At 46.2% G+C, this 22,340-nt stretch overlaps 1 protein-coding gene across 4 annotated transcripts in view; it reads left to right on the top strand.

Moving 5' to 3' along the window:
- ddx21 (DEAD (Asp-Glu-Ala-Asp) box helicase 21) overlaps positions 1-22,340 on the top strand; it is a 133,141-nt gene that overhangs the window by 52,645 nt on the left and 58,156 nt on the right. For all 4 annotated transcript variants that reach the window (XM_038774010.1, XM_038774009.1, XM_038774008.1 and 1 more), the window contains 2 exons: positions 12,332-12,517; positions 15,920-16,065. In XM_038774010.1, the coding sequence (XP_038629938.1) occupies positions 12,332-12,517; positions 15,920-16,065 (332 nt within the window). The remainder of the gene's footprint in view (positions 1-12,331; positions 12,518-15,919; positions 16,066-22,340) is intronic.

The following is a 22,340-nucleotide window of genomic DNA, read 5'->3' as shown; positions in this document are numbered from 1 at the left end:
GGCTATGGGGAGAGAGCGGGTAAATGGAGTTGAAATCAACCATGATTGAATGGTGGAGTGGACTCGATGGGCCGAATGGCCTTACTTTCGCTCCTAGGTCTTATGGTCTTGTGAGCTCTAGTACTGATTTTACAGTTCTCCACTCCCCAGCCAGTCCAAATAGTCTCTATTTGGCTGAACTGTTCCGGTTGAAATTTTTAACTTTAGTCAAATCTCCCCATCATCTATAAAATTCTAGCAACACAAGTTCAATGGAGTTCAATCCAGGCAAATGCGAGGTAATGCATTTTGGAAGATCTAACTCAAGAGCAGACTATATGGTCAATGGAAGAGTCCTGGGGAAAATTGATGTACAGAGAGATTTGGGAGTTTAGGTCCATTGTACCCTGAAGGTGGCAACGCAGGTCGGTAGAGTGGTCAAGAAGGCATACAGCATGCTTGCCTTCATCGGACGGGGTATTGAGTACAAGAGTCGGCAGGTCATGTTACAGTTGTATCGGACTTTGGTTAGGCCACATTTGGAATACTGCGTCCAGTTCTGGTCGCCACATTACCAGAAGGATGTGGATGCTTTAGAGAGGGTGCAGAGGAGGTTCACCAGGATGTTGCCTGGTATGGAGGGTGCTATCTGTGAAAAAAGGTTGAGTAGATTAGGATTGTTTTCAAAATTATGAGAGGTATGGACAGGGTGGACAGCAACAAGCTTTTTCCAAGAGTGGGGGTGTCAATTCCAAGGGGTCACGATTTCAAGGTGAGAGGGGAAAAGTTTAAGGGAGATGTGCGTGGAAAGTTTTTTACGCAGAGGGTGGTGGGTGCGTGGAATGCTTTGCCAGCAGAGGTGGTAGAGGCGGGTACGATAGCATCATTTAAGATGCATCTGGACAGATATATGAACGGGTGGGGAACAGAGAGAAGGAGACCTTGGAAAATAGGCAACGGGTTTAGATAAAGGATCTGGATCGGTGCAGGCTGGGAGGGCCGAAGGGCCTGTTCCTGTGCTGTAATTTTCTTTGTTCTTTGTATAACTGTATGTTAATGCAACCTTTCCTCTCAATTTAATCTTTGTTTCACCCCTCGAAGGCCCAAACATCTTTCCTAAGGTCTACTACCCAGAACTGCTTACGGTAACTCCAGGTGTGATCTCGCCACGCTTTTGTATAACCAAAGCAAAACTTTTACCGTCTTGGATTCTATTCTTCTAGATATAACGACCGACATTCCCAAAATCTGTTTGAACATCCACTGCGTAGAGTTTTAAAAATATCCTTTTTGCTCCAAAGTAGATGACCTCACATTTTCCTACATTGAAATGCATTTGCTGCAGTTTTGTCCATTCTTAAGCTATTCGTATTTCAATAAATGTTATGAACATACGAGGATGGAGCAGGAGTGGACCATTTAGTGCCTCGAGCCTGCTCTGCTATTAATAAGATCTTGGCTGATCTGATTGTAGCCTACTACATCCCGCCCACCCCCAATAACCATTGATTACCAAGAATGCATCCACCTACCTTAAAAATATTCAAATATTTAAAAAATAAATTAAGAGTGCCCAATCCACTTACCTGCACATCTTTGTGTTGCGGGGGTAAGACCCACGCAGACACGGGGAGAAAGTGCAAACTCCACACAGACAGCGACTCAGGGCTGGGATCGAACCCGGGTCCTTGGTGCTGTGAGGCAGCAGTGCTAAACGACTTTGTTTCTACAACCTTTTCAGGAAGAGTTCCAAAGACGCACAACCTCTGGGAGAGAAAGGTTTGCCTCGTCACTGCTTTAAATCATCGACCCCCTTATTTTTAAATAGTGGCTCCTAGTTCTAATTATTTCTTCCTATGTGCTCCACCCTGCCATGTGATTATTATTAGGGGCCCTGTGCACGACTCCCACAAGTTAGGTAATTTGGACATTCTGAATTCTCCCTCTGTGTACCCGAACAGGCATCGGAATGTGGTGACTAGGGGCTTTTCACAGTAATTTCATTGCAGTGTTATAATGCAAACCTACTTGTGACAATACAGATTATTATACATTATTATTATTATTGTAAGTGACTTATTACCACTTCTCATCTGGAAACAGAAAAGTTATGGTGCAGAAAGAGGCCATTCGGCCCATTGTGTCTGTGCTTGCCAAAAAAGAGAAGAAAAAACTAGCTGCTCATTTTAGTCATATTTTCCAGCATCTGGTCTGTAGCTTTGCAGGTTCCAGCACTTCAGATGCAGATCCAGGTACCTTTCAGATGAGTCGAGCATTTCAGCTTCAACCACTAATTTAGACAGTGAATTGAAGACGAGCATCACCCTCTGGGTGAAAATGTTTTTCCACATGTCCCCTCTAATCCTTCTGCAAGTCACCTTAAATCATGCCCCTGGTAACTGATCTCTAGGGGAAAGAGGTCTTTCCTATTTACTCCTATTTATCCCATCTAGGCCTCTTAATCTTGTACACATCTCTGTTCTAAGGAAAATAATCTGAACCTATCCAATCTCTCCGCATCGCTTCAGTTTTTAAGCCCTGTCAATGTTCTTGTAAATTTCTTCTGTTCTCTCTCCAGAGCAGTTATGTCCTTCCTGTAATGTAGTGACCAGAACTGTACACAACTCCAGCTGTGACCTAACCAGCATTTTACGCAATTCCATCATTACATCCCTGTTTTTGTATTTTTCATGTATCGAACAATCTGTCTGGACTGTACGCAGACAATGCTTTTCAGTGTATCGGTACACGGGATAATAAATCAAATCAGGGCCTCCCCCAATAAAGGAAAGTAATCCATCTTAGAAGATCATAGAACAGTACAGCACAGAACAGGCCCTTCGGCCCTCGATGTTGTGCCGAGCAATGATCACCCTACTTAAACCCACGTAACCCGTATCCCAACAATCCCCCCATTAACCTTACACTACGGGCAATTTAGAACGGCTAATCCACCTAACCCGCACATCTTTGGACTGTGGGAGGAAACCGGAGCATCCGGAGGAAACCCACGCACACACAGGGAGGACATGCAGACTCCACACAGACAGTGACCCAGCCGGGAATCGAACCTGGGACCCTGGAGCTGTGAAGCATTGATGCTAACCACCATGCTACCGTGAGGCCCCATCTGCTTTATTCACCCTGTCCATTTGTTCTGCTATCTTCAAGGATCGGTGGTTGTGCCCTCTCAATATTTTCCAACTCATTTAGCATTCCCTTGCTTTCTTTGTCTTCCTCAAAAGCATTACTTCACACTTTTGTGGGTTGATTTCCATTTACCACTTCTCTGCCCACTCGACCAAACCATTGATAGCATTCTTGAGTCGACAACTATTCTCTTAATTAACTACACGGCAAAATTTTGTAGCATTTGCAAATTTCCCAAGTATGCCTCCTACCTTTTAAGTAACAAACAGCAAGAGTCCCAACACTGAGCCCTGTGGAACACCGCTGGAAACTGTTTTTGATTCACGGAAATATCCATCGACCATTACCCTCTGTTTTTTGTCACTGGCCAGTTTTGGATCCAACCTACCACCTTTCCCTGTATCCCTAGAGATCTCACTTTCCTAACCAGTCTGCCATAACGGGCCTTGTCAAATGCCAAAGAAAGAATATCAAACCAAGCTAGAGTCTTAGACAGACGCTCGGCGGTTGTGGCAAGGACTAAACAGCATAACGGGCTACAAAGCGAAGCCGAGCAGTATCTCTGGCAGCAGCGCACCCCTCCCCGATGAACTCAATGCATTCTATGCTCGGTTCGAGCAGGTAACCAACAATCCGCTGTCGAGTGCCCCAGCAGCCCATAATTCACCCACCATCACAGCTTCCAAAGTCAGATCGGCCTTCCTGAAAGTGAACCCTAGGAAGGCGGCGGGCCCGGATGGGATCCCTGGTCGTGCACTCAGAGCTTGCGCGGACCAGCTGGCAGAGGTGTTCGCGGACATCTTTAACCTGTCCCTACTCCACTCCGAGGTCCCCATCTGCTTCAAGACCGGTGCCAAAGAAGAACCAGGCAACGTGCCTGAATGACTACCATCTGGTGGCCCTGATTTAAGTCGTAATGAAGTACTTCGAGAGGTTGATCATGAAGCGCATCACCTCCTTACTCCCAGAACGCCTTGATCCACTGCAATTCGCATACTGTTGCAACCGGTCCACAGCAGACGCCATTTCTCTGGCCCTACACTCGTCCCTAGAGCATCTCGAAAACAAGGCCTCCTACATCAGACTCCTATTTATTGACTACAGCTCCGCTTTCAACACCATAATCCCAGCCAAGCTCATATCAAAGCTTCAAAATCTAGGACTTGGCTCTCCACTCTGCAACTGGATCCTCGATTTTCTGACCAACAGACCATAATCAATAAGAATGAACAACAACACCCTCCACAATAGTCTTCAATACTGGGGCCCTGCAAGGCTGCGTACTTAGACCCCTACTCTACTCCCTGTACACACACGACTGCGTGGCAAAATTTGATTTCAACTCTATCTACAAGTTTGCTGACGATACAACCATAGTGGGCCAGATCTCAAATAACGACGAGTCAGAATACAGGAGGGAGATAGAGAACCTAGTGGAATGGTGTAGTGACAACAATCTCTCCCTCAATGCCAGCAAAACTGGTCATTGACTTCAGGAGGCAAAGTACTGTACACACTCCTGTCAGCATCAACGGGGCCGAGGTGGAGATGGTTAGCAGTTTCAAATTCCATGGGGTGCACATCTCCAAAAATCTGTCCTGGTCCACCCACGTCGACGCTACCACTAAGAAAGCACAACAGCGCCTATACTTCCTCAGGAAACTAAGGAAATTCGGCATGTCCACATTAACCCTAACCAACTTTTACAGATGCACCATAGAAAGTATCCTATTGGGCTGCATCACAGCCTGGCATGGCAACTGCTCGGCCCAGGACTGCAAGAAACCTCAGTCGTGAACACCGCCCAGTCCATCACACGAACCTGCCTCCCATCTATTGACTCCATCTACACCTCCCGCTGCCTGGGGAAGCGGGCAGCATAATCAAAGACCCCTCCCACCCTTACTCTTCCAACTTCTTCCATCGGGCAGGAGATACAAAAGTCTGAGTCCAGCTCCTCAAAAACCGTGTTAGGGACCTGGAGCTTGAGCTGGATGAACTTCGGATCATTCGGGAGGCAGAGGGGGTCATAGATAGGAGCTTCAGGGAAGTAGTTACACCAAAGACTGGAGATAGATGGGTAACTGTAAGAGGGACTGGGAAGAAGCAGTCAGTGCAGGGACCCCCTGCGGTCGTTCCCCTGAGTAACAAGTATACCGTTTTGGATACTTGTGGGGGGGGGGGGACTTACCAGGGGTAAGCCATGGGGTACGGGCCTCTGGCACGGAGTCTGTCCCTGTTGCTCAGAAGGGAAGGGGGGAAAGAAGTAGAACATTAGTAATTGGGGACTCAATAGTCAGGGGCACAGATAGGAGATTTTGTGGGAGCGAGAGAGACTCACGTTTGGTATGTTGCCTCCCAGGTGCAAGGGTACGTGATGTCTCGGATCGTGTTTTCCGGGTCCTTAAGGGGGAGGGGGAGCAGCCTCAAGTCGTAGTCCACATTGGCACTAACGACATAAGTAGGAAAGGGGACAAGGATGTCAGGCAGGCCTTTAGGGAGCTAGGATGGAAGCTCAGAGCGAGAACAAACAGAGTTGTTATCTCTGGGTTGTTGCCCGTGCCACATGATAGTGAGATGAGGAATAGGGAGAGAGAGAGCAATTAAACACGTGGCTACAGGGATGGTGCAGGCGGGAGGGATTCAGATTTCTGGATAACTGGGGCTCTTTCTGGGGAAGGTGGGACCTCTATAGACAGGATGGTCTACATCTGAACCTGAGGGGCACCAATATCCTGGGGGGGAGATTTGTTAGTGCTCTTTGAGGGGGGGGGTTTAAACTAATTCAGCAGGGGCATGGGAACCTGGAATGTAGTTTTGGGGTACGGGAGGTTGAGAGTATAGAGGTCAGGAGCACAGATTTGACTTCGCAGGAGGGTGCCAGTGTTCAGGTAGGTGGTTTGAAGTGTGTCTACTTCAATGCCAGGAGTATACGAAATAAGGTTGGGGAACTGGCAGCATGGGTTGGTACCTGGGACTTCGCTGTTGTGGCCATTTCAGAGACGTGGATAGAGCAGGGACAGGAATGGTTGTTGCAGGTTCCGGGGTTTAGGTGTTTTAGTAAGCTCAGAGAAGGAAAAGAGGGGGAGGTGTGGCGCTGCTAGTCAAGGACAGTATTACGGTGGCGGAAAGGATGCTAGATGGGGACTCTTCTTCCGAGGTAGTATGGGCTGAGGTTAGAAACAGGAAAGGAGAGGTCACCCTGTTGGGAGTTTTCTATAGGCCACCTAATAGTTCTAGGGATGTAGAGGAAAGGATGGCGAAGATGATTCTGGAAAAGAGCGAAAGTAACAGGGTAGTTGTTATGGGAGACTTTAACTTTCCAAATATTGACTGGAAAAGATATAGTTCGAGTACATTAGATGGGTCGTTCTTTTTACAATGTGTGCAGGAGGGTTTCCTGACACAATATGTTGACAGGCCAACAAGAGGCACATTGGATTTGGTTTTGGGTAATGAACCAGGCCAGGTGTTAGATCTGGAGGTAGGTGAGCACTTTGGAAACAGTGACCACAATTCAGTGACCTTTACGTTAGTGATGGAAAGGGATAAGTATACCCCGCAGGGCAAGAGTTATAGCTGGGGGAAGGGCAATTATGATGCCATTAGACATGACTTAGGATGTGTAGGTTGGAGAAGTAGGCTGCAAGGGTTGGGCACACTGGATATGTGGAGCTTGTTCAAGGAACAGCTATTGCATGTTCTTGATAAGTACGTACCAGTCAGGCAGGGAGGAAGGGGTAGAGCGAGGGAACCGTGGTTTACCAAAGAAGTGGAATCTCTTGTTAAGAGGAAGAAGGAGGCCTATGTGAAGATGAGGCGTGAAGTTTCAGTTGGGGCGCTTGATAGTTACAAGGAAGCGAGGAAGGATCTAAAGAGAGAGCTAAGACGAGCAAGGAGGGGACATGAGAAGTCTTTGGCAGGTAGGATCAAGGAAAACCCAAAAGCTTTCTATAGGTATGTCAGGAATAAAAGAATGACTAGGGTAAGAGTAGGGCCAGTCAAGGACAGTGGTGGGAAGTTGTGTGTGGAGGCTGAGGAGATAAGCGAGATACTAAATGAATACTTTTCATCAGTATTCACTCAGGAAAAAGATAATGTTGTGGAGGATAATGCTGAGACCCAGGCTATTAGAATAGATGGCATTGAGGTGCGTAGGGAAGAAGTGTTGGCAATTCTGGACAAGGTGAAAATAGATAAGTCCCCGGGGCCTGATGGGATTTATCCTAGGATTCTCTGGGAAGCCAGGGAAGAGATTGCTGAGCATTTGGCTTTGATTTTTATGTCATCATTGGCTACAGGAATAGTGCCAGAGGACTGGAAGATAGCAAATGTGGTCCCTTTGTTCAAGAAGGGGAGTAGAGATAGCCCCGGTAACTATAGGCCGGTGAGCCTCCCGTCTGTTGTGGGTAAAGTCTTGGAGAGGATTATAAGAGATACGATTTATAATCATCTAGATAGGAATAATATAATTAGGGATAGTCAGCATGGTTTTGTGAAGGGTAGGTCATGCCTCACAAACCTTATCGAGTTCTTTGAGAAGGTGACTGAACAGGTAGACGAGGGTAGAGCAGTTGATGTGGTGTATATGGATTTCAGTAAAGTGTTTGATAAGGTTCCCCATGGTCGTCTATTGCAGAAAATACGGAGGCTGGGGATTGAGGGTGATTTAGAGATGTGGATCAGAAATTGGCTAGTTGAAAGAAGTCAGAGGGTGGTGGTTGATGGCAAATGTTCAGAATGGAGTTCAGTTACGAGTGGTGTACCACAAGGATCTGTTCTGGGGCCGTTGCTGCTTGTCATTTTTATAAATGACCTAGAGGAGGGCACAGAAGGTTGGGTGAGTAAATTTGCAGATGACACTAAAGTCGGTGGAGTTGTAGACAGTGTGGAAGGATGTTGCAGGTTACAGAGGGACATAGATAAGCTGCAGAGCTGGGCTGAGAGGTGGCAAATGGAGTTTAATGTAGAGAAGTGTGAGGTGATTCACTTTGGAAAGAATAACAGGAATGCAGAATATTTGGCTAATGGTAAAATTCTTAGCAGTGTGTCCATGTACATAGATCCCTGAAATTTGCCACCCAGGGTGATAGGGTTATGAAGAAGGCCTATGGTGTGTTGGCCTTTATTGGTAGAGGGATTGAGTTCCGGAGCCATGAGGTCATGTTGCAGCTGTACAAAACTCTGGTACGGCCGCATTTGGAGTATTGCGTGCAGTTCTGGTCGCCACATTATAGGAAGGACGTGGAAGCTTTGGAACGGGTGCAGAGGAGATTTACCAGGATGTTGCCTGGTATGGAAGGAAAATCTTATGAGGAAAGGCTGATGGACTTGAGGTTGTTTTCGTTAGAGAGAAGAAGGTTAAGAGGTGACTTAATAGAGGCATACAAAATGATCAGAGGGTTAGATAGGGTGGACAGTGAGAGCCTTCTCCTGAGGATGGAGGTGGCTAGCACGAGGGGACATAGCCTTAAATTGAGGGGTAATAGATATAGGACAGACGTCAGAGGTAGGTTTTTTACGCAGAGTGGTGAGGCCGTGGAATGCCCTACCTGCAACAGTAGTGAACTCGCCAACATTGAGGGCATTTAAAATTTTATTGGATAAGCATATGGATGCTAATGGCATAGTGTAGGTTAGATGGCCTTTAGTTTTTGACTTCCCATGTCGGTGCAACATCGTGGGCCGAAGGGCCTGTACTGCGCTGTATCGTTCTATGTTCTAACACGCACGAACAGACTCAAAAACAGCTTCTTCCCCACTGTCACCAGACTCCTAAATGACCCTCTTATGGACTGACCTCGTTAACACTACACCCTGTATGCTTCATCCAATGCCGGTGCTTATGTATCTCTTTGTATATCTTGTGTTGCCCTATTATGTATTTTCTTTTATTCCCTTTTCTTCCCATTTACTTAATGATCTGTTGAGCTGCTCGCAGAAAAATACTTTTCACTGTACCTCGGTACATGTGACAATAAACAAATCCAAATCCTTATTGAAATCTGTGTAGACAATATCCACAGCACTACTTTCATCAATCCTCGTTATTCCCTCAAAATATTCTATTAAGTTAGTAAGACACGACCTTCCCCAAACAAAACCATGCTGACTATCCCTGATCAGTCCATACCTTTCTAAGTGACAGTTTATCCTTTCTCTCAGAATTATTTTCAATAATTTGCTCATCACTGAAGTCAGACTGACCGGCCTATTGCTGTCTGGCCTATACCTTGCACTCTTATTGAACGACAGTAAGAAGTCTTACAACACCCCCCAGTCCAACACTGGCATCTCCACATGATTATTGAACAACATTCATGGGTTTCCAATCCTCTGGGGTCTCACCTGTTTCTAGTGGCTATTGAAAAATGATCCTTAGAGCATTTGTTGTTTACTCCCTGGCTTCCTTCAACAACCTAGGATACGAATCTTATCTGGCTCTGGCGATTTATCATTCAAGGATGCCAATCCCTCCACTACTTCCTCTTTCACTCTGCTTATTGTATCTAATATTTCACACACTTCTTTGAATGCCTGCGTCATCCGTCTCCTTCGGGAAGACAGGCGACAAAGTGCTCATTGAGAACCCTGCCTACATCTTCTGAAACAAAAGCAAAGAATGCTGCAAAAACTTTGGGTCTGCCAGCATCTGTGGGGAGAGGAAGCAGAATTAACGCTTCAAGTCCTTTTGACTCTTCATCAGAACTGAAGATAGGGAGAATGTTGGATATTAACTGTGGCTGCGAGATATTGCAGCAAGATGTAGCAACTTTAAGAACAAGAAACGGGTGGCCCGGTTCAGTGGGCGATTTTGCATTGAGACAATAAATGTTTGGAATTTTTTTTAAAGGGTTTAAGATTGAGGAGAAAGGTCACGGTCTAAAGTTGTTGAACTCAATGTTGAGTCTCGAGGGCTGTAACATGCCGATAGGGGAGATGCTGCTCCTCCGTTTGTGCTGGGTTTTACTGGAGCATTGCAGAAGCCAAGGACAATGTGGGTGTGAGAGCAGGATGGTGAGTGAAAATAGCAACAGGAAGGTTGGAGTCATGCTTGCGGGCTGAGTGAAGGCAGCTCACCCAGTCTGCGTTTAGTCTCCCCAATGTAAAGAATACATTGGGGGCAGCAGTTACAGTGGACCAAATTAAAGGTGTATGTGGAACAATGTTTAACCTTAAATTAAGTGTTTGGGGCTGGAATGGTGAGGGTGGGGGCAGGTATTACACATATTGCAAGGGAAGGTTTAATGGGGAGGGGACTTGGGTGTTACGGAGGAGGGGACCAGGGTGTCACAGAGGGAGTTCTCCCTGCGGAATGTTGACGGGGGAGGGGATGAGGAGAAGATGTATTTCATGGTGCTGGAATTCCGAAGGTGATCCTTTTAATTTGGAGACTGATGGGGTGGAAAGTGAGGAGAAGCGGCATCCTATCATAGTTCCGGGAGGGAGGGGAAGGTGTTAGGAAAGTGCAGGAAATGAGTCGATCCCTGTTGAGTGCCCTGTCAATTATAGAGGGGGGAGGGAACCATGGTTAAGGGAAAAAGCAGACATGTCAGAAGTGCTTTTCTTTTAAGGTGGTATCAGAACAGATGCGACAGAAATGGGAGAATGGGTTGGAGTTCTTATAAGGAGCAGGGTGTGGAGGACTGTAGTTAAGGTAGTTTTGGAAGTCGGGTTTGTGGTGACTATTGTTGGTCAGTCTATTACTGGCAATGGAAACAGAAGTTACGAAGAGAAGGGTCAGGGATGGACCATGTGAAGGGAAGAGAGAGGTTGAAATTGGCAGAAAAATTTATAAATCTTTCCAGGTTGAGATGAGAGCTTGAAGCAGCACCAGTACAATCATCGGTGTAATGGGAAAAGAGTTGCGGGAGTGGGAATGAGTAGGATGAGAACCAGGAATGTTCACACTACATTCCTTTTGCTCCCCATACTTGAATGACTTCTTGCATCATGGTCAGTCAGCTCCTCCACCCTGAAGCCATCTCATCCAAACATCCAGCAAGAGAAAAAAACTCATCCTGTTGGACCATTATTTTTTTTGAAAATTAATTTAGAGAACCCAATTCATTTTTTCCAATTAAGTGGCAATTTAGCGTGGCCAATCCACCTACTCTGCACATCTTTAGGTTGTGGGGGTGAAACCCACGCAGACATGGGGAGAATGTGAACTCCACTGACCTGGAGCCGGGATCGAATCTGGGAACTCGGCACCATGAGGCAGCAGTGCTCACCACTGCGCCATCGTGCCCTCTGTTGGTCCATTATAAAGGCTGAGTTTCCTTACCTGCCTCACTTGCAGTCACTCTCCTAACCACTTACAAATCTGACGACCCTGACTCCTGGTACGTAGAATCCAGGTAACTGACCCTCATGCATTGCAGTGTCTGCAGTTCGACCTCGAGATTATAATCTCTGAGCCAGAGCTGCTCAGACTTCAAACACTGACTAGACATATTTGCCCTGGGTCAAACTGGCACCCAGGAGTTCCCACATGCTGCAGCTGTGACACATCACCTGTCCTTGCTGCCTTCACTACTGAATTATTTTATTTCGGTATATATTTTACTCTTGTGTTTAGCTGTTTTATTATCTTTACCACCAGTTGTTAAATTATATTGAACCTTCGATATTGAAACCTTAGATCACTTAAATAACCAACAAATAACTAGCTTTTCAGTAAAGACCACTTCCTGAAGACTGAGAAAGTTAAAAAGCAAAAGAGCACCCCTTTCCCAAATTCCTGTAATTGCCCAACTCCCAGTCCTCTATTCTAAGTTGCACGAAGTTGTTTTGCATAATAAGATCCTCCATCAAAGGCTAGCTGAGTCAGTTATACAGGAATCCATTTGAGCTGTCTTTAATTAGAGAGCTGATCTACCAGTGGAGGCCTTGTTAAAACCCTGCTTGAGGCTGTGAACATAAGAATTTAAACTCTAGATTTCAGTTAAATGCTAAATTTGACTTTTACAAGTGTGTTGCTCATCTCTAATTGCATTTGGAAAGGTGATGTAGAACCACCTTCAACCATGGAGATAGAGAAGCAGTGCTATTTGAGCATCCTTTTAAGATAGTTAATTGTGGACCTCTGAGCGGTTTGCTTCCTGGTGAAGTAATGGGCGTCATTTCATTACTAAACTGATTGTGAGAAATGTTCCTGGCTGAAATGCATGGATGAAGTTACCATTGAATTGTCTTTTAGTGACCAGCATTCGTAATGGCATCGATATTCTGGTGGGAACGCCTGGGAGGATCAGGGACCATCTTCAGAACATGAAAATTGACCTGTCTAAACTGAAGCACGTGGTCCTGGATGAAGTAGATCAGATGCTGGACATGGGCTTTGCCGAGCAGGTGGAGGATATTCTGAAAGTTGCGTACAAAAAAGGTGAGTCATTCAACTTCGTCACAAGCTTTCTTTTTCTCTGTTCTTAGCTTCTGTTCTTTGGCTGTTATTGTTTTCTTCTGAAGCAACCGTATTGTTAGGCAAGAGTTTTATGCTGTCAACTTGCTTTGGGGCAGTGTGGATTATCGTAAAAAAAATGATCTTGTTCACAAATGTCCTTTAGAACAAAGAACAATACAGCACAAGAACAGGCCCTTCGACCCTCCAAGCCTGTACTGGTGATGATGCCAACCTTTGCCAAAACCCTCAGCATTTCCTTGTGCCCTATCCCTCTATACCTATCCTATCCATGTGCTTGAGAAGATGCCTTTTGACAGCCGTTAATGTATCTGCTTCCGCAACCACCTCTGGCAACGCGTTCCAAGCACTCCCCACCCACTGCGTAAAAACCCTCCCTCGCACATCGCCTCTGAACTTTGCCCCATGGACCTTAAACCTCTGCCCCCTGGTGACTGACCCCTCCACCCTGGGAAAGGGTGCCTGCCCATCCACTCTCTCCATGTCCCTCGTAATCTCGTAGACCTCTATCAGGTCACCCCCTCAACCTACGTCTTTCTCATGAAAATAGTCCGAGTCTGTTCAGCCTCTCCACATAGCTAAACCCTCCAGACCAGGCAGCATCCTAGTAAACCTCCTCTGCACCCTCTCCAAAGCCTCCACATCTTTCTGGTAGTGTGGCAACCGGAATTGTGCACAATATTCCAACTGCAGCCGTACCCATGTTCTATACAACCGCAGCATGATTTGCCGGTTTTTATACTTGCTGCCCCGTCCAATGAAGGCAAGCATTCGATTTGCTATCTTGACTACGTGTGTTGCCACCTTCAAAGATCTGTAGACATGCACGCCCAGATCTCTGGCTTTCTATATTCCTAAGAGTTTTGCCAGTTATGGTATATTTCCCCTCTGTTAGACCTACCAAAATGCATTACCTCACATTTGTCCGGATTATACTCCATTTGCCATTCCTCTGTCCGGGTCCATACTCCCCAGTTGATCTCCTCTCCCAACTCCACTTCCCATTTCTCCTTGATCTTCGCCGCCTGCTCTCCTCCCTGCACCCCAGCCACTTGTATATGTGCAGCATGGTAGCATAGTGGTTACACAATTGCTTCTCAGCTCCAGGGTCCCAGGTTCGATTCCCGGCTTGGGTCACTGTCTGTGCGGAGTCTGCACGTTCTCCCCGTGTGTGCGTAGGTTTCCTCTGGGTGCTCTGGTTTCCTCTCTCAGTCCAAAGATGTGCAGGTTAGGTGGATTGGCCTTGCTAAATTACCCTTCGTGCCCAAAATTGCCCTTAGTGTTGGGTGGGGTTACTGGGTTATGGGGATAGCGTGGAGGTGTGGGCTTCGGTAGGGTGCTCTTTCCAAGAGCCGGTGCAGCAGACTCGATGGGCCGAATGGCCTCCTTCACTGTAATTTCTATGATAATCTATGATTAACCTAGGACAAAGGTTCGTCACAACATCGTGGGCCAAAGGGCCTGTTCTGTGCTGTATTTTTCTATGTCCTACCTCCTTCGCATTCACAAATCCCATTTCTTTGTTCATTAAAATCGCCACTCCCCTCGATTTTTAATCAAACCCTGATTGAAAAGCGTGCCCGACCCACCCCTTCCTTCACCTAACCTGGTCCTTCTCACGGAGATGCGTCTCCTGCAGAAAAAGCACCCTGCTTTCATTCTCCTGAGATGCGCGAACAACCGTAACCTTTTAACTGCCCCATTCAGTCCCCGGATGTTCCACGTTACCAGAGGCATTCTGTTCCCCACCCCCCAACTCTTCAGCTCATGGAGGAAGGCTCCCTATTGATCTTACCCTCCCCCACCCAAACAAAGACTTCTCCTGAACTCCAGGCAGCCTTCTCCAAAAGCAGACAAGCAAATATTAAACACAAACAGCCACAGAAAACAGGAGGAGGAGGGGGGGGGGGGGGGGGGGGGGGGGACATCCATCCCCACATAAACTTTTCGCCCCTTACAATCCAAATAGTAAACAGTGCAACACACCCCAAAAAGACAACCATTCCCAATCCCTACCCCCACTTCAAACATGCTCCCAGCCATTACAAAGTGCCAGCACCCCGGTTCCCAAGCATTGTCCGCTCAGTTCTTCCCCAGTTCATGCTTCTTAATGAAGAGTTTGGTCGCTTCTGGGGTCTCGAAATAATACTCCCGGCCTCCGATCGTCACCCATAATTTTGCCGGGTCGAGCACCCCAAACCCGATCTGCCGCCGGTACAGTACCGCCAGGGCCTTGTTGAAGCTTGCCTGTCTCTTTGCCAACTCTGCTCTGATTTCCTGATAAATTTGGACCTTACTCCCCTCTTAGTCGCAGGTATGCTTCTCCCTGGCCCATTGCGGGATCTTCTGTATCTCCACCAATTTGTGGAGTCTCACGATCACTGTCCGCAGCGGCTCCCCAGCTCTTAGCTTCTGCCTCAGGGACCAATGCGCTGGGTCCACTTCAGGCGCCTTATCTAGCATCCCTTCTGCCACCAGCCCCGCCAGCATCTTTGAGACATATCTCATGGCACTCACATCTTCCACTCCTTCAAGCAGGCCCACTATTTGCAGGTTCTACCTTTTCGAGGTATTTTCTTGCTCTTCCATCTTTGCCTTCAACATTTTACCAAGGTTCCCTCGGAGCGCCCCTCCGCCTCCAGAGCCGCCACCATGATTGCTGTGGTACGAGATAACTCCTTTGATCTCCCAAATCTGTGACCCCTGTACCTCCAAACACTTCTCCACCAGTTCCAAAGAACTATTCAGGAGTGCCACCGCCCCTTCGATGGCCTTTGCGCAATCCTCCCGCATTTCTTGAATTCCGCTTTAATAAAAGCCATCGACTGCTCCATCTGAAGCCTTCCAGCTTGCATCAGCCTTTCCCCTGCCTGCATGTTTACAGTGGTTGCTTCAGCACAAGCCTGTTCCAACTTTTCAGTCAAATCTCACTGTTTTCTGCCAGTTCTGGTAACCAGCAGGCATACCACTCCCTGGGGAAACTACTCCAACATTCACCTATGCCTTGTCATCAAAATTCCACCCAGTATCAGGTAAAAATACCTTTTTTTTGTGCCTTCAAGAAGGAGCTGCCCTGTGTGTGTCCACTCACAACGTGGCCACCACCGGAAATCGACCATCAGTTAATTAGATAAGTTTTTGAAATTATGTGCCGCCATTTTTGTTGATTCCTGCCTGGTGAACTTTCATCCACCCTTGCAGAAGACACTGGATATTCATTAATCGTAGGTGGTCAGGTGGGAAATCAGCTATTTGTCACCCTGCTCTGACTTCATGGCACTTCTACTTGTGGCTTTCACTGATTTTAATGCAAAATGTTTTGTATTGATATGTAATCTTTGTTTCCCCCCCCCCTCCCCCAATAAGATTCCAAAGAAAATCCTCAAACACTCCTCTTCTCCGCAACCTGCCCTGCCTGGGTTTACCAAGTTGCAAAGAAATACATGAAAGTGCAGTACAAACAGGTCGATCTCGTTGGAAAACGGACTCAGAGAGCAGCTACAACTGTTGAGGTAAGTTTGAACATTGGGGAAATGAATTGCAACTGAAGTTCTGTTTTCAGATGTTAATAGATTTGGAATAAATGAACTAGTGTGTTTAGGTAGCATTCAAATCTATATCTGGTTATATCTTGGTTAAAAAGATAGCAAAAGTAAACCTTAATGGCTGGCCTGGGAACATACTAAGAATGTTATTTGAGATGATTTTTTCATTATAAAGCTAATTATTGGCACAGTAGGGATGGGTATAATGTAGCTTGGGAAGATAACTAAGGCCACTGTTAAAAATACTAAAACAATTTTGAAGAACAAGGACTAGTCAGGTGTTGCGATGAAATAGCTTTTTCACTTGTGTTGGGAGCTGGAAGGGACTGTATTAGACTTTTAAGGGACTTGGAAGATTACAGTTGAACATGACGATACTGCTAAATAGTTGGTTTAGACCCTCAACTCATTAAAAGGTTTCTGGATATGTCCCTGAAGTCCTGTAAACTCGAGGGCTATGGGCCAAGTGCTGGGAAATGGGGTTAGGCTGGGTGGCTCGCTTTTCGGCTGGTGGTCACTGATTAAGGGATTCAAAGACTGCTGGACTGGAAATTGTTCAAGGGAATGGTTGCAGAAAAAGGACACTATGCATGTTTTGTTCGTGCTGACCTCACCTCGTACCACTGCCCCCTGCTTTACTGTGTATCCATGCATTTTCTTCTCTTGAGCTTATCCAGTTTTATGGGGGCATGGTAGCACAGTGGTTAACAGTTGCTTCCCAGCTCCAGGGTCCCAGGTTCGATTCACGACTTGGGTCACGTGTCTGCGTGGGTTTCCTCCGTGTGCTCCGATTTTCTCCCACAGTCCAAAGATGTGCAGCTTAGGTGGATTTGCCATGCTAAATTTCCCTCAGTGTCGAAAAAAAGGTTGGGTTGGGTGGGGTTACTTTGTTACGGGGATAGGGTGGAGGTGTGGGCTCAGGTAGGGTGCTCTTTCCAAGGGCCAGTGCAGGCTCAATGGGCTGAATGGAGACCTGCATTATAAATCCTATGATTCCGATTCTCTTTTGAAACCCACAATTAAATCTGTCTCGACCACACACTTGGTGTATTTGACCTGCGGTATAAAAGGCTTTTTCTCATCATATTGATTGCTTTATCAATCATGTCCTCTGGTTCTCCTAACCTGCACATCTACCGTTTCACAATGATAGTTTCTCCCTACCTCCTCTGCCCTGCTCCCTGATCATTTTGAATCTTTTCGCCCAGAGGATAGTGGGAAACTGGAACACACTGCCTGAAAGGGTGGTAGAGGCAGGAACCCTCACAACATTTAAACATTTAGATGAGGACTTGAAACCCAATAGCGCACCAGGCTAAGGATCAAGTGCTGGAAATTGAAATTAGTACAGATAGGTGCTTGATTGCTGGCGCAGACACAATGGGCGGAAGGGCCTCTTCCTGTATTGTAAAACTTGGAACGATATTGCTGTTCCTTCATGATCACCAAGTCTAAATCCTAAAACTCCCTTCCCAACAGCACCGGCTGGATTTGCACCATCTGAACGCCTGCAGATTAATAGGGCAGTTTGCCACCACCACCTCCAGGGTATTTTGGGATTGGTAGCAAAGCTGGCCAAATCAGCAATGCCCACATCCCTTGAAATCATTTTTTAAAAATGTACCCAAACCAAACCCACTCTCAACCAATTGAATTTGGGCCGCCTCCAATTTTGTTTTTTCTCTGGATTGCTCCTTATCCTTTCCCATCAGCAACTCAATCTGAAACTACATTAGAAACATATTTTAAAAATAGGAGCAGCAGGAGGGGGCCATTCGACCCTTCAAGCCCCCTCCGCCATTCATTATGATCATGGCTCATCATCCAACTCAGTAGCCTAGTCCCGCTTTCGTCCATATTCTTCCAAATCCTTTGCCCTAAGTGCTATGTCTAACTACTTCTCGAAATGAATTCCACAGGCTCACCACTCTCTGGGGGAAGAAATTTCTCCTCATCTCTGTCCTAAATGATCTACCCCATATCCTCAGACCCCTGGTTATCGACGAACACCCACTGTCCGGAACATACTTCCTGCATCAACCCTGTTCAATCCTGTTAGAATTTTATAGGTTTCCAGGAGAACCCTGTTCATTCTTCTGAACCCCAATGAATACAATCCTAACCGATTCAATCTCTCCTCGTATGTCTGTCCTGCCATCCCAGGAATCAGTCTGGTAAACCTTCACTGCAGTCCTCCTCAAAAGGACACCAAAACTCCAGGTGTGACCTCACCAAGGCCCTGTATAATTGCAACAAGACATCCCTGCTCTTGTACTCAAATCCTCTCACACTGAAGGCCAGCATACCGTTTGCCTTCTTTACCGCCTGCTGCACCTGCATGCTTACCTTCACTGACGGTTTACAAGGCCATCCAAGTCCACATTCCCCTGTCCTAATTTATGGCCATTCAGATAATAGTCTGCCTTCTTGTTTTTTGCCACCAAAGTGGATAACCTCACAGTTATCCAAATAATATGGCACCTGCCATTCATTGGTCCGTTCACTCAACTTGTCCAAATCACACTGAAGGATCTCTGCATCCTCCTCACAGCTCACCCTCCCACCCAACTTGGTATCATCTGCAAATTTTGAGATATTTTGTTCCCTCGTCTAAAATCATTCATATATATTGTGAATAGCTGGATTCCTAGCACTGATCCCTGTGGTACAGCACTGGTCACTGCCTTCAAATTTGAAAAAGTCCCTTTTATTCCTCCTCTTTTGTTTCCTGTCAGCCAACCAGTTTTCTATCCATCTCAATACACTGCCCCCAATCCCATGTGCTTTAATTTTAGACGCTAATCTTTTATCGGGACTTTGTCAAAAGCCGTCTGAAAGTCCAAATATACCACATCCACTAACTCCCCTTCATCAATTCTACGCGTTACATCCTCAAATAATTCCAGTAGATTTATCAAGCATGATCTATCAACCAAACAGTATGGTTTTCTTGACCAATATGTGGAGGAACCAACTAGAGAGCAGGCCATCTTAGACTGGGTACTGTGTAATGAGAATAGAATCATTGCCAATCTGGCTGTACGAGACCCCTTGGGGATGAGCGACCTAACATGATAGAATTTTTTATCAGGACGGAGAGTGAAGTAGTTGATTCGGAGACTAGGGTGCTGAATCTTAATAAAGGGTTCTATGAGGATATGAAGCGTGAGTTGGTCTTGATAGATTGGGGAGAGTTACTTAAAGGGATGACAGTGGATAGACAATGGCAAACATTCAGGAACGCATGGAGAAACTACAGCAACTATTCGTTCATGCCTGGCACAAAAGCAAAGTGGGGGGTAAGAGGACCAATCCATGGCTTAAAAAGGAAATTAGAAATAGTATCCAAGGAAGAAGCATACAGATTGGCCAAGAAAAATAATAGGTCTGAGGATTGGGAGCAGTTTAGAATTCAGCAAAGAAGGATGAAGCGATTGATTAAGAACAGGAAAGTACAGTACGAAAGGAAGCTTGCAGGGAACATAAAGACTGACACTGATAGATATGTGAAGAGAAAGATTGGTAAAGAGAAATGTAGGCCCCCTATAGACAGAAACAGAGGAATTCATGATAAGGGACAAAGAAATGGCTGAGCAATTAAATACCTACTTTGGTTCTGTCTTCACAAATGAGGACACAAATCAGATCCCAGAAATGTTGGAGAATGAAAGGTTTAGTGAGAGGGAAGATCTGAGCGAGATCAACATTAGTAAAGAAATGGTGTTGGGAAAACTGATGGGATTGAAGGCGGATAAATCCCCAGGGCCTGAGAATCTGCATCCCAGAGTGCTTAAGGAGGTGACTCTAAGATGCATTGGTGGTCATCTTCCGGGATTCTATCGACTCTGGAACTGTCCCTGCAGATTGGAGGGTAGCTCACGTCACTCCGATATTCAAAAAGGGAGGTAGACAGAAAGCAGGCAATTATAGACCAGTAAGCCTAACATTGGTAGTGGGGAAAATGCTTGAAACCATTATCAAGGACCATATTGCGAAACATTTAGAAAGCAGTGGCAGGATCAGTCAGTCAGCATGGATTTATGAATGGAAAATCATGCTTGACAAATCTGTTGGAATTCTTTGAAGTGGTAACCCGTACAGTCGACACGGGGGAGCCAGTCGATGTGGTATATTTGGTTTCAGAAGGCGTTTGACAAAGTCCCGCAGAAGAGATTATTGTGCAAAATTAAAGCGCATGGGATTGGGGGGAGTGTATTGAGGTGGATAGAAAACTGGTTGGCAGAGAGGAAACAAAGAGTAGGGATTAATGGGTCCTTTTCAAATTGGCAGGCAGTAACCATTGGGGTACAACAGGGATCGGTGCTGGGACCCCAGCTATTCACAATATATATTAATGATGTTGGATGAGGGAACAAAATGTGACATCTTAGTTTGCAGATGATACCAAATTAGGTGGGAGGGTGAATTGTGACGAGGTTGCAGGGATCCTACAGCAAGATCTGGACAGTTTGGGCGAGTGGGCAAACCAATGACAGATGCAGTATAATTTGGATAAGTATGAGGTTATTCATTTTGGAAGCAAAACCAGGAAGGCAGAATGGTTGTAAATTGAGAGAGGGGAGTGTGCAGTGGGACCTGGGTGTCCTTGTGCACCAGTCGCTGAAGGTAAGCATGCAGGTGCAGCAGGCGGTAAAGAAGGCTAATGGTATGTTGGCCTTCATTGAAAGAGGTTTCGAGTATAGAAGCAGGGATGTATTGCTGCAATTGTAAAGTGCCTTGGTGAGGCCACACTTGGAGTATTGTGTGAAGTTTTGTTCTCCTTCTCTGAGGAAGGATGTTCTTGCTCTCGAGGGAGGGCAGGGAAGGTTTACCAGACTGATTCCAGGGATGGCGGGACTGTCATATGAGGAGAGATTGACTAGGTTGGGATTGTTCTCGCTGGAGTTCAGAAGAATGAGGGGGGATCGCATCGAGACTTATAAAATTCTAACAGGACGAGACAGCGAAGGTGCAGGGAAGTTGTTACCAGTGATAGGTGTGTCCAGAACCAGGGGTCACAGCTTGAGGATTCAGGGTAAACCATTTTGGACAGAGATAAGGAGACACTTCTTCACAGTGGTGAGCCTGTGGAATTCATTACCACAGGAAGTAGTTGATGCTGAAACTTTGTATATATTCAAGAGGCGGCTGGATATAGCACTTGGGGAGAATGGGATCAAAGGCTATTGGGAGAAAGCGGGATTAGGCTATTGAGTTGGATGATCAGCCATGATGGTGCTGAATGGCGGAGCAGGCTCGAAGGGCCAAATGGCCGTCTCCTGCTCCTATCTTCGATATATCTATGATTTTCCCTTCATGAATCCATGCTGACTCTGTCCAATCCTGCCACTGTTTTCTAAGTGCTCTGCTATAAAATCTTTGATAATGGATTCTAGAATTTTCCCACTACTGACGTCAGGCTTAATGGTCTAATTTCATGCTTTCTCTCTACCTCCCTTTTTAAATAGTGGAGTTACATTAGCAACCCTCCAAACTGCAGCAACTGTTCTGCAGTCTATAGAATCCTGGAAGATGACCTGGAAAATGCATACATTTCTGGGTTCACCTCCTTCAATACCCTGGGATGTAGATTATCAGGCTCTGGGGATTGATCAGCCTTTAACCCCTTGAATTTCCCCCACACCATTTCTCTACTGATATTGATTATCTTCAGTTCTTACCTCTCATTAACCCTGCATTCTCCAACATTTCTGGTATCTTATTTGTGTTCTCATTTGTGAAGACCGACAAATGAGGACCCAAATTTAGTTGCTCAGCCAGTTCTTTTGTCCCCTGTTATAGATTCCCGTGTTTCTGACTGGAAGGGACTTACATTTGTCTTCACCAATCTTTTTCTCTTCACCTCCCTGTAGAAACTTTTACAGTCAGTATTTATCATAGAATTTACCGTGCAGAAGGAGGCCATTCAGCCCATCGAGTCTGCACCGGCTCTTGGAAAGAGCATCCTACCCAAGGTCAACAACTCCACCCTATCCCTATAACCCAGCAACCCCACCCAACACTACGGGCAATTTTGGACTCTAAGGGCAATTTATCATGGCCAATCCACCTAACCTGCACATCTTTGGACTGTGGGAGGAAACCGGAGCACCCGGAGGAAACCCATGCCCACACTGGGAGGATGTGCAGACTCCACACAGACAGTGACCCAAGCCGGAATCGAACCTGGGACCCTGGAGCTGTGAAGCGATTGTGCTATCCACAATGCTACTGTGCTGCCG

This window comes from Scyliorhinus canicula, chromosome 16 (genome assembly GCF_902713615.1).
Source record: "Scyliorhinus canicula chromosome 16, sScyCan1.1, whole genome shotgun sequence".
In the NCBI taxonomy this organism is placed as follows: Eukaryota; Metazoa; Chordata; class Chondrichthyes; order Carcharhiniformes; family Scyliorhinidae; genus Scyliorhinus; species Scyliorhinus canicula.
The sequence above is the reverse complement of the archived record's forward strand: the minus strand, read 5'-3'. Positions and strand labels throughout refer to the sequence as shown.